Source organism: Hippocampus bargibanti, linkage group LG17 (assembly GCF_051943395.1).
Source record: "Hippocampus bargibanti isolate YZ-2025 linkage group LG17, ASM5194339v1, whole genome shotgun sequence".
NCBI lineage: Eukaryota > Metazoa > Chordata > Actinopteri > Syngnathiformes > Syngnathidae > Hippocampus > Hippocampus bargibanti.
The window spans coordinates 3,914,659-3,927,132 of NC_142750.1; the positions used below are offsets into that span (position 1 = coordinate 3,914,659).

At 38.8% G+C, this 12,474-nt stretch overlaps 1 protein-coding gene across 1 annotated transcript; it reads right to left on the reverse strand.

The window, feature by feature from the left end:
• Window positions 1–90: 90 nt before the first annotated feature.
• Window positions 91–11,932, reverse strand: LOC148885286 (interleukin-6 receptor subunit beta-like). The gene is made up of 15 exons (XM_089019095.1): window positions 11,884–11,932; window positions 11,702–11,791; window positions 10,552–10,696; window positions 10,261–10,412; window positions 9,790–9,932; window positions 8,428–8,569; window positions 8,271–8,347; window positions 7,194–7,428; window positions 5,675–5,875; window positions 4,555–4,659; window positions 4,340–4,474; window positions 3,319–3,495; window positions 1,966–2,032; window positions 1,779–1,872; window positions 91–1,705 (listed from the first exon to the last, which is right to left on the reverse strand). Exons 2-15 carry the CDS (start codon window positions 11,763–11,765, stop codon window positions 1,391–1,393), a joined length of 2,052 nt encoding a protein of 683 aa, XP_088875221.1. The 5' UTR covers window positions 11,766–11,791; window positions 11,884–11,932; the 3' UTR covers window positions 91–1,390.
• Between the last annotated feature and the right edge of the window lie 542 nt (window positions 11,933–12,474).

The following is a 12,474-nucleotide window of genomic DNA, read 5'->3' on the forward strand; positions in this document are numbered from 1 at the left end:
GAAAGCGACGACAGCTATTGTTTCATTTTTTTATTTACTCATGAGCTGGACACTGTTGAAATGGCAATTTATGTAAGAAAATATATAAAGTGCACTATACTATATATTTTTAATACTCCGGTAAATGCATAGCAAAATACAGTGATTACATCTTTAATTGTGCTTTCAGTCATGTATACTATACAGACCACAATCTTATTTGTATACATTTACAGTGGGTTGGAAAAAAAAGCAACTGACCCAGCAAATACTACTCATGAAATTATGGAAAGAACCTTAAAAAAACAATACTTACTGCTTATTTGTATGTGTGTATACAAGAGGATATTGGCATCATCAACAAAGTATTCCTGACAATGGTTATTGCCACTACACTATCTATAAATGAAAATGACCCAAGCAACTGCAATTTTCTTCATTTTCAAAAAAAAAATCATATGTATAAAATGTAACGTTTCAATAGTTAATCAAAACATATTCTTTAATTGACAGCACTTTCTTTGCAACACTAAATACAGTGCTACCTCGGTTTACGAACACCTTGGCTTACGAACTTTTCGGTTTACGAACGTTAAATTTCTGAAAATTTTACCTTGGCAAACGAACTTCACCTTGGCATACGAACTTTTTCCGTACACGGAGCTGCCTCAATGAGTGATGTGCCTTTTGCGAACGAGCCTTTTCTTCTAACAATAAAATGGCGCCCGACTCTTTTTGTCCTCTATTCCCCACCCCCAGTCTTCGGTTAAAGCCACGTGATTGGTCAAGAACGCAGCAGTGAGGGGAGGTGGTGTAAACATTAAAGAGACAGGCAGACGACAGTGAGAGAATTTCAACTTTGATAGTTCAAAGGCAGAGTGTAGACTGCAAGGTTAAAATATCCCATCAATCAGGCTCCACAAACAACCCGCACAAGTCATCTGTCCACTTGATGCAAAAAGCTATCAACCAAGCTAAACAGAACACAATTGATGAGGAACTAGATAAAATTATCACAGAGAAAGCACCTACAAGGGATCATTCCTCAAGATGGTGAAAGAAGGTTATGTTCCTCATCAAGTGTTTAATGCTGAGCGAACCAGCTACTCCATTCCATCAAGCCATCAACGACCATCATAAAGGTAAATCAAACGACTTTATTATATAGTACAGTTTATTTCTTTAATTATAATACCATAGCACATTTATTATACATAAAATAAGGCATACTTTGTGTAGTTTTAAGGGTTACAAAATTAGAAAGTAGAAAATCGTGTTTTATGGGAACAAATTATTCTCATTTTAATGGTTTCCTATGGGAAATTAATTTTTGGGATACACACTTTTCACCTTACACACTCTGTCTGGGAACCAATTAAGTTCGTAAGCCAAGGTATCACTGCATACTGTATCAAGCATCCATTATTTCTACTGCGGTTGGCATGAAGTGCTGTTCATATCCGGATGTTTCTGGTTCTTCATCTGATGAAGTCCAACCATCGTTCCTCCTGCCCATTCCGCTCACAATCTTTTCCTCCTCAGAGTCAACCATTTTGCTGTACTCGTCTTTGCCATGTGTTCTCCCAGTATATTTTTCTGAAGCAACTGGTGGTCTTGTTTGGCCTTCGGAGGGCCATTTTTGTTGGATTTCCACTATCTCTAACATGGACATGGTGGGATGCGGATCATGGACGGGGACACAGATCCAAGCCAAAGGTTCATTCACCTAGAGTGATATTGCACGATTATGTTAAAAGATTGACAATGAAGAGCCTTTACTGGAATGGAATGAAACTCACCTGATGTTTCATCATTTCAAAGATGGAGCTGTTGTATGGATCTGGTACGGTGCCGTTTATACACAGACAAGATTTGCTTGTTCTTTTATGAAAACTGAAATACAAGCATGTCGTGTTAAGTTATGTTGAAACTGGAAAATCCATGAGTACATGTTAGTCTCCATCAGACGAAAATGTCAGATCTCACCTGAATAAAACCACAAGACAGCATATGACTGGGAGACAAAGTAGGAGCAGGAGTGTGAATACGTGTGCTAAAAAATACAAATAACGAGAGGGTCGGCATTAAATAAACAAACAAATACATAAATAAGCAAATAAATAAATAGAAAAATACATAAATAAGTAGATGTATAGCTAGCTAGATAGATAGCTAGATAGATTGGATTGGATTGGATATGCCTTTATTAGTCTCACAGTGGAGAAATAGCTGGATAACTAGCTAGATAGCTAGCTGGATAGCTAGATAAATACAGTAAAGTCTCGTTATATCGATATTCAAGGGAGTCCGAAAAAATATCGATATAACCGGGACTATCGATATATCCGACCCTGTTTGCATGTAATTTTCTCCGTGCGTGCATAGAAATAGTATTGATATAACCAGGACTATCGATATATCCGATATCGATATAACGAGACTTTACTGTAAATAAATCCCAGTGTATCATACTGTATATGACAAATCATGATAGATTTGTGTGATTTGTAATTTAATAATAATAATAATAATGATACATTTCATTTGTAAGCGCCTTTCAAAACTCTCAAGGTCACTTTTCAGTCACTGGATCGGTTTTTCTGTGGGTGAGCAGCAGCAGCCACACGCACCAGCGTTCACTCAACCCGGAATAACTCAAATAAATAAAAAGCTAGCTAGCTATTAGATAGCAAATAGATAGCCAGCCAGCTAGCTAGCCAATAGATAGCAAGCCAGCTAGCTAGCCAAGAGATAGCCAGCTCGATAGCTAGCCAATAGATAGCAAGCCAGTTAGCTAGCCAATAGATAGCCAGCCAGCTAGCTAGCTAACAGATAGCCAAGTACATAGTGCCCCAAATCTCCATCAGTATTCTCAGCAAAACATGGTAACTATGTTAAAATGCTACATATGGCTAATTTCTTCATTGCTAATAAAAAAAAATAATTTGGGTTACTACATTTGTCTTTATGAGAAGGGTAATTATGTGAAAACAGTTACTGTACATTTTGATGTCAACTCAAAATCCTCTTGTTTTGTGATAAAACTGGTGGTGAGGTTGGCTCATGGTCCAGTTTTAGTCACAGCCTTGATCCACACATTATAGTGGATAGCTAGCTACATAGCTAGCTAGCTAGATAGATAGCTAGATAAATAAATAAATAAATCCCAGTTTATCAAAGTCTACTACTGTATATGACAAATTATGATGGATTTGTGTGATTTGCAATTTCGGTTACCACACACACATAAAAGCCGAAAGGAAAAGAAGAGGAGAGTTACTACATTTGTCTTTATGCGAAGGGTAATTATGCGAAAAAAGAAAAAAAAAGTTACTGTACATTTTGATGTCAACTCAAGATCCTCTTGTTGTTTTGTTATGAAACTGGTGGTGACGTTGGCTCCTGGCCCAGCTTTAGTCACAGCCTTGATCCACACTTCATACTCCTGAGATGGACTGAGGTTTGGCAGCTCAAATGTCTTATTTACATCCTGAGGGGAGGTGCTCACGTTGTACACTGTTGAAACAAAATGAAATGTAGTTTATAAAACGGTTACAAACGCACATAGATTTTTGAAATAATGAAATGAGCAATATAAGGACAAAACTATTGGTCCTCGTCTATTCTAGAAAGAAAAAGAAGTGGCTATATGTAGGTCTGTGTAGCTCTCAGTCGTACAGGAGTGGTCCATTGATGAGAAGGTTTCTTCAGCCGTCATCTCTACTTCTTTTAAGGTGTCGGACGTGTCGCTTCTTATCCAAGAGGCTTTGTCAGTTAAGATTTTAACTTCATTGACGACAAGGAGGTTAAAATCTTCGCAAAAGAAAATATATAGTTTGAAAGGGGAGTAAAAGAAGCTATTTTCATAAAACAGCAAAACCCTTCACTAAATCGCCATGGTGGAGCGAGGTTTAATTTGGATCTTCTTAGGCAACATAGGCTTAGTTATGCTGATGAGGTGGTACCAGAGCAAATGGGGCAATCAGGCGATTTGTAGACCCCATAAACAAGCAGGACAATACAAGTGTAGTCTCAGGGAATAGTCATCTACTCCCCCCCCCAACCTGAGAGCAGGGACCTATTATAGCAGAGTCTGTCACTGCCATGTCTGGACAGTAGGGATATAGGACCTAAACTACCAGCAAATTTTAGTTCGCTGACGAAGCCTCTTGGATAAGAAGTGAAACGTCCGACACCTTCAAAGAAGTACAGATGACGGCTGAAGAAACCTTCTCATCGATGGCCATATGTAGGTTATTAATTCTAATCATAAACAGACATATTTCAAATGCAGTAACGAGTGTGCAATTTCAAAAAGTTTTTTGGGTAACTCAACAATGTGTTTATTCTTTCCGTTTACCTGCTTGCCCATGGACACCTATTTGGTAATACAAGATCAGCCCATTCTGCATGCTCAGCACTACAGGCTCCCAAAACAGTGTTGCATGTGTCGCAGCAATAGAAGTGACTGTAAACAAACGCACTTTGGCAGGAACTGAAAGAAGCAAAAAGATAATAACGGTTGAAAATATTTTTGAGGATGGGAAGAGTAATTGAATGTATTAGGATACTTACTTCCATGACCACAATATTCAATAACAGAGGAAAGATGGCGGCTTTCTTGATTGTTTGTAACAGCGAACAGCGACACTTGGTAAGGTTTGTATTTTTCAAAACGACCTGGAAGAGGAAATACAGCCAAAGTGAAGCAGTGTGATGGACATAAATAGTGTTTATGGTATTTTCCGGTGTATAAGGCGTACTGGACTAAAAGGCGCACCTTGAATAAAGAAAAAAAGGTTTTCCATAATGTATTAAACAAATAAAGTTTTATAATAATAATAATAATACATTTCGTTTCAAAGCGCATTTCAAAACTCTCAAGGTCACTTTACAGTCACAGGATAAGTTTTTCTGTTGGTGAGCAGCGGCAACCACACGCGCCAGCGTTCACTCCACCCGGAAATAACTCGAAAAGATATAAAGCTAGCTAGCTAGCTATTGTATATAGAATAATAATGATAATAATAATAATAACACATTTAATTTCTAAGCACCTTTCAAAACTCTGAAGGTCACTTTGCTGTCTCAGGATCAGTTTTTTTTTCTGCGGGTGAGCAGCGGCAGCCACACGCGCCAGCGTTCACTCTACGCGGAAGTAACTCAAATAGATAGAAAGCTAGCTAGGTAGCCGTATAACTAATAGATAGACAGCTAGATAGCTTGTGAGCCAGCCAGATAGCTATTAGATAGCAAATAGATAGCCAGCTAGGTAGCTAGCTTGATAGCCAGCCGGGTAGTAATCATAATAATTAGAATAACCATAATAATAATCATCATAATAATAATAACAATAATCCATTTCACTTCCAAGCGCCTTTCAAAACTCCCAAGGTCAATAGCTAAGAGATAGCCAGACAGCTAATAGCTAGCCAGCTAGATAGCTAATAGCTAGCCAGCCAAGTACCCAAAAATATATATATTTTTTTAGCACATCTCAATAAGTCGGTGGCTGCTGACAGTCGTTGCAAGACCTGTTGTGCATCAATATTACTTCACATATAAGGCGCAACTGTGTATAAGGCTTTGAAAGAAAATCAAGGCTTTTGGTTGCGCCTTATACACCGGAAAATACAGTAATTCAAATGACTGTGCACCATTTTAATTCCTGTAAAACAACACAAATAAAACAAACCTGTAAATGTAACTGTACGACAGTTTTTATTGACTCGAATCCAGTCAAATCCCGTTCCCAGAAGACTTCCGGTTTCCTTGTATTGCACCACGTATTCCTTGACTGATGTGACGTCGGGGAGTTGAGAGGGCAGTTCCCACGAGACGGTGAGGTTCGTCATACTCATCTTGACATCTATTGGGTTCTCACTTCTCACTTCAACTGTAATAGTTACAATAGTAGTTACGATATTTCAAACAAATAAAGAAAGAAAATTATTACACTCTGTCGATTCCAAAGTAGCCCCATAAACCCGCAACACCATCAGGAATGTGAAATCTAAAAAAAAATATTACATATTTCTCTTGTACTAAGTACTGTAAATATAAAAATATCTAAGTACAGTGAGACCTCAACTTACAAACACCTTATCTTACAAACTACAAATTTCTGAAAATTAAACCTTATAATAAGCACTATTTTCATAATACACCCACCACGGCTGGCGGAGTGACCTTCAGCGGAAGCACACGACCGAACAGCACCAGAGGTTAAGTTACCAACAGTCCTTATGGAAGGTGACTCTCCTTCCATAAGCCATCAACGACCATCAAAAAGGTTAAAAAAAACTTTATTTTACAGCACATTACAGTCCTCGTGTAATGTGCCTCTCTTTCCAAACAGCAATTCCCTTTGACCTTCGACCTCCAACGCCATTCCATCAAGCCATAAATGACCATCACAAATGTAAATAAAGTGACTATGATACAATGCAGTGTATTTCTTTCAATACAATACAATAGCACATTTATTATACATAGAATAAGGTATGTTGTGTGTAGTTTTAAGGCTTATTTAGTTGAAAAGTATATTTTATGGAAACCCGGGAACGGATTATTCCCATTTTAATGGTTTCCTATGGGAATTTTTTTTTGGAGATACACACTTTTCGCCTTACACACTCTGTCTGGGAACCAATTAAGTTCGTAAGCCAAGGTATCACTGTACTGTAAATATAGTAACTCAATCTTTTAGTTTCAGCAGTTGCAGTTGGAATAATACAGTATTTTCCAGTGTATAAGGCACACCCAAAAGCCTTGATTTTCCTCAAAGGATGGCCCTGCGCCTTAGACGCAGGTGCGCCTTATATGTACAGAAATATTGAGGCACAACAGTTCTCGCAACTACCGTCAGCAGCCACCGACTCAATTTCCCCCTCCCTGTAGACGAAGTAGTGCTTAGCCCCAGCCTTGACTGTAGCGCCTTAAAAGGTGGTGTGCCTGATATTTGGAAAACTTTTATATAATTACATATTATATTTGGAAAATCTTTTTTATTCATTGAATGTGCCTTGTACTCCTGTGAAAAATACACCATTCATTGGAGTGCGCCTTATACTCCGGTGCACCTTATACACCGGAAAACAGAGTGATAAAAAAGTCATTTTTCTTTGTATTTGTCCTACCAAAGTGTTGTGTTTTTCCCAATTACACCATCGCTCCTAATCAAGAAATCCAAAGCCGATCTGGACAACTGATACCTGGCATAGGAATTGTGAGGTGAGAGGGCACTGTAGCGCCGTGGGCGTTGTAGGCCGATATACTGGCAGATGACACACTCTTTAAAGAGAAGTTGAGGTAACACCGCAGCTCATCACACATCAAACGGTCCCTCGGCTCAGCGACGGAAATATTCAGTAGAGTCGTGTTGTCTTTGGAGAACAGTATAACTTCATACCCCAGGATGTGGCCACGAGCTTGAGATAGAGGAAGCTTCTGGAGGGACACAAAAGGAGAAGAGTGATGGCATTACACACGACGGTTGAATTTGCATGAAATGACTGTATTTAAAGGACAACCGACACCACTTTTTTGTTTCCTAACTGACATCAGAAAACGTTTTATAGCATCTAAAATACCCAAAACACGCAGGATGATATTTTTAGTCATATACAAAACATTGATAAAAATGACTTAAAGTGTCCAAAAACTACTTCAAATTGAACCCGGAAGTGGCCAGTTTCAGAAGGTCCCGCCCCCTTGTTCGTGATGTCACGCCAAGACGTCTTGCCTTGCTCGAGAATCAAAACAATGGCTTCAGATTCGGAAAAGATGCTTTCTTGTTACTCATCCAGTTACGAATATGATTCAAATAGTTCTGAAGAGGAAAGCATAAATGTTTGCAATCGATTAAAGAAGTCCTTCCGTCTCATTTTGAGGCGTCTGGACTGTAGCTCCCAGAAAATGCACAAGATGGCGCCCAAGCTCCGTTGGAAATGGGCTGATTTGCATTGTGTGTCGCTTTCTCGGTCAGGGGCGTTCCCTCCGTGACGTCACTTAGGGGATCGTCATCAACTCAAAAACAAGACTTCCTGAATATTCAGTGCAAGTCTTAAAACGTGAAATATAGCTATATGCGATGGAATCTTTGTAAAATACGCTCAGTAGAAGTCATTTGAAGCGATTTTACAAATTCTGGACACAACTTGTACGGTGGCGTCGGTTGTCCTTTAATTCATTGTTATGAGTAATTTTTTGGTGAAATAAATTTTAGCTGCAAGGCAAAATTTTCAGTTCTATCTTCATTGTTGTCTTTTATATTGTGTGTTGTTGACTACCTTCCAGATCATAGCGCAATCAATATTAGTAGCAGGCACGCCACAATCCCTCCATACATCCATTTGTCCAGTGGGAGCTGAAAAAAAAAAAAATTGTGTTACAAATTTGTGGGTTTTTTTGGGGGTGAACAAAATCGTCTCTTAAGAGAAGGCCTACCTTTTTCAGAAGTTATTCTGCGGGTTTCACTCCAATCACTCATCAAGCCTGTGGCACAGGAACAGCGAACCTGAAATTCGTAGACTATTCCAGCCTGGATTAGACCACTGAAATCGTAGATGACTTGAGCTCCAACTTCTTCCTAAACCAAAAGTACAACGCAATGGGTATAGAAGTGCGGTAGAAGATGAAGAATTTTGATTTTGAACCGGGATTCTTGGGTATTTGATTTCAAAGGGGACGTGTCCATGGAGTCTGAGCAGAGAACCGCTTTGTTTTTCACACTTTTGCATCTCTATCTATCTATCTATCTATCTATCTATCTATCTATCTATCTATCTATCTATCTATCTATCTATCTATCTATCTATCTATCTATCTATCTATCTATCTATCTATCTATCTATCTATCTAGCTAGCTAGCTACTGTATCTCTCGCTAAAATAAAAAATATAAACAACTGGTTCATCAAAATGATGGCCTAATTGAACCATGTATCTACAGTAGCTATCTATCTAGCTACTGTATCTATCTAGCTAGCTACTGTAGCTACTCTATCTATCTGTCTAGTTACTGTATCTATCTACTTTATATATCAAGCTCGCTAGCTACTGTATCTATCCATCTAGCTAGCTTAATACTGTATCTATCCATCTAGCTAGCTTAATATTGTATCTATCCATCTATCTAGCTACTGTATCTATCCATCTAGCTAGCTTAATACTGTATCTATCCAGCTATCTAGCTATTGTATCTATCTAGCTAGCTAGCTTAATACTGTATCTATCCGTCTAGCTAGCTACTGTATCTATCTAGCTAGCTAGCTGCTGTATCTCTCGCCAAAATAAAAAATATAAACAACAAACATCAAAATGATGCCCTAATTGAGCCATCGATGAGAAGGTTTCTTCAGCCGTCATCTGTACAAAACTAAACTAAACTAAAGTTTAGTTCGCTGACGAAGCCTCTTGGATAGGAGGCGAAACGTCCGAAACCTTCACTTTTGTACAGATGACGGCTGAAGAAACCTTCTCATCGATGGACCACTCCTGTACGACTGAGAGCTTACACAGACCTAATTGAGCCATGTATCTCCTGTAGCTATCTAGCTAGCTACTGCAGCTATTGTATCTATCCATCTAGCTAGCTAGCTACTGTATCTATCTAACAATCTATTTTATGTATTTGTTTGTTTATTTATATTGCCCGTCCATATTTGGTAGGTGCTTTCACCCTGAAAATGTGTTTAAACCATCCATTTCACATCCACTTGTTCAGTTTTGAGAGACGCTAAAATTCGGAGGATTTTGCAATCATTCTTCATTGCACTTGTCGACTGAAACAACCCGGCAAAATGTTTACCTCATGCCAGAGTTTTCCCAGTTCAGGCCGAAATCGGACATCGCAAGATCCTAACGAGAGGTGCGGCTCATGACAGATGGAGCTCCAAGATATTTCCAAAGGATCTTGGGGGCTCCATGAAATTACTGGAGACAATGGCTTCACTATAAGCAGAGATGGGGTAGAATGATGTTAACTAAATAAAGTAAGTGGTGTAATTATCCAGGCGGTTGAACAATGTGTATCTCAGTAGACGTGTACAGGAGACATCCGATTTACGACCAAGTTCCATTCCGACCAAACGGTCGTAAGTCGAAATGGTTGTAAGTCGAAATCCATTCAAAATGTTGAATAGAGACCAAACTCCACCTCTTAAAAATGTTAAAATATAGGGTCTGGAGGTCGTGGTTGTAAGTACGGGTGGTCGTAATTCGGGCTGGTCGTAACTCGGATGTTACCTGTATATACACCAGTCCCATTTCCATGACTCACAGAGGTCTCCGGTGTTGAGGATAACCACTTGGGATTTGGCAAAACCGTATTTGCTCACAGCCTGCGCCCAAACACGAAGTTCACTGTTCATAAAAAAGCGTTCACGGTCGATCAACCCACTCAAACTGGTCCCAGTATCCACACGGCCCTCTCTAGGGAGGAAGTAAGAGGAGATCTTGTCACTCCAGTTGATGATGTTCATTTACCAGAATTGTGTCGTAACGAGCAACAGTTAATGTTTGGCTACACGTAGCATTGGTCATTTATTCGTTAGTATTATGTTGCACTTACATACTGTGCGATGTTTCCCAGTGTAAACTGTAGTTTGTGGGGATCTGAGGATCAAATCTGTGATTCCAACTACAGTGGATATCAACCCCACAGCTATCGGCGCATGGAATGTGGCACTCGGGTTTGGAAGGAGGCTCTGGAGGACCTAAAAGAACCAAAAAGAGTCAACAAAAAAAACAGAGCAACATCATTGAGATCATATTTGACTTTAATTTGATTTAAAGGACAACCGACGGCTCCGGGCAAGTTGTGTCCATAATTTGTATAATCACTTCAAATGACTTCTACTGACCGCATTTTACAAAGATTCCCCGGCATATAGCTAAATTTTGCATTTTAAGACTCGTGCTGAATATTCAGGAAGTCTTGTTTTCGAGTTGGTGACGATTCCTGACGTGACGTCACGTCAGGAACGCCCCTGACCGAGAAAGCGACACACAATGCATTTTGGGTATTTTGTTTGATCTGAAAACTGTGTTGTTCCGTGTTGATGACAATATTAGAAGGAAAACACATAAATCACGCAATGGTGAATTGTTGTGTGTTGACCAAGACTACTATTTGATACTAGTTGACACAAATTCCCAGCAGACAAATAAGCCCATTTCAAACAGAGCTTGGGCGCCATCTTGTGCATTTTCAGGGAGGTACATTGGAGTCCAGACGCCTCAAATTGAGACGGAAGGACTTCTTTAATCGATTACAAACATTTATGCTTTCCTCTTCAGAACTATTTGAATTATATTCATAACTGGATGAGTAACAAGAAAGCATCTTCTCCCAATCTGAACTCTCTGAAGCCATTGTTTTGGATTCTGGAGCAAGGCAGTGTGTGACCAATAGTGACGTCACAAACAAGGGGGCGGGACCTTCTGAAACTCACTGAAACTAAAAGTTTTTCTGATGTCAGTTAGGAAACAAAAAAATGGTGTCGGTTGTCCTTTAAAGTGTGTCACACATTGCACTTCATTTTTCAATGTCACAATGCAGCATGACCTACAGTAGAGCTCAGTGAAATCGGAACAGGAAACGAGCAAAATACACACTTTCATCACGGAACGTTTATGTAAATATAAGCTACAATATATATACACAGTATTTATATACAGTAGCACAGTTTATTGTGCAATTAAATCACAAAAAAGCATACCTGCTGCAGTAAATAAAATCATCACGTTGACTACTAAAATCGAGAGAAGCCATCCTGCGGCCATTACATTTAGACGGAGGCTTCTTGTCCCTGTGAATGTAAACAAGCAGATACTGTGTTGTTACCAATAAAAGTAATATTTAAATATTTGTAACAATACAGTAGACACAGATTTAACTTACAGAGATGATGTTTTGTGTGTGTTTGTGTGAAAAGTATGTATTATGACAACCAGATATCCGGAGTTTCCATTGACTTCTCAGGTCTTGGGCAGATCTGGTATGTACTGTTACACCTTGAAAATATATGTGGTAATAAAGCGTATTAATTGTGGTTAAAGCATGGAAATACAGACAACTTCTTGTAATTCAGTAACACGGAGTTACCGTAAATTCTTTACATGTTTACTAATTCATTCAAAATGCTAATGAAATCGGTGGAAATTGTGACAAAATGACACATACATATTACAAGTTTGTTGCTTCGGTTATTGTACCATGTTTTTGGGGCGTATTAACTCATTCAATGCATCTATGTATGCTAGCAAAATGTATCCTATGATTGGCTATCTGTTCGCTTATATTAGCTAGCTAGCTATTAGCTGTTGGCTATCTGGCGGCTATCTCTTACCTATTTATTCGCTATACAATAGCTAGCTAGCTTGCCTTCTATTTCAATTTAATCTGTTATATAATAAGATAAAAAAAGTCTAAATAGACAGCTAGCTAGATAGCTAGCTATCTTAATGGCTAGCTAGAGAGCTAATAGCTAGT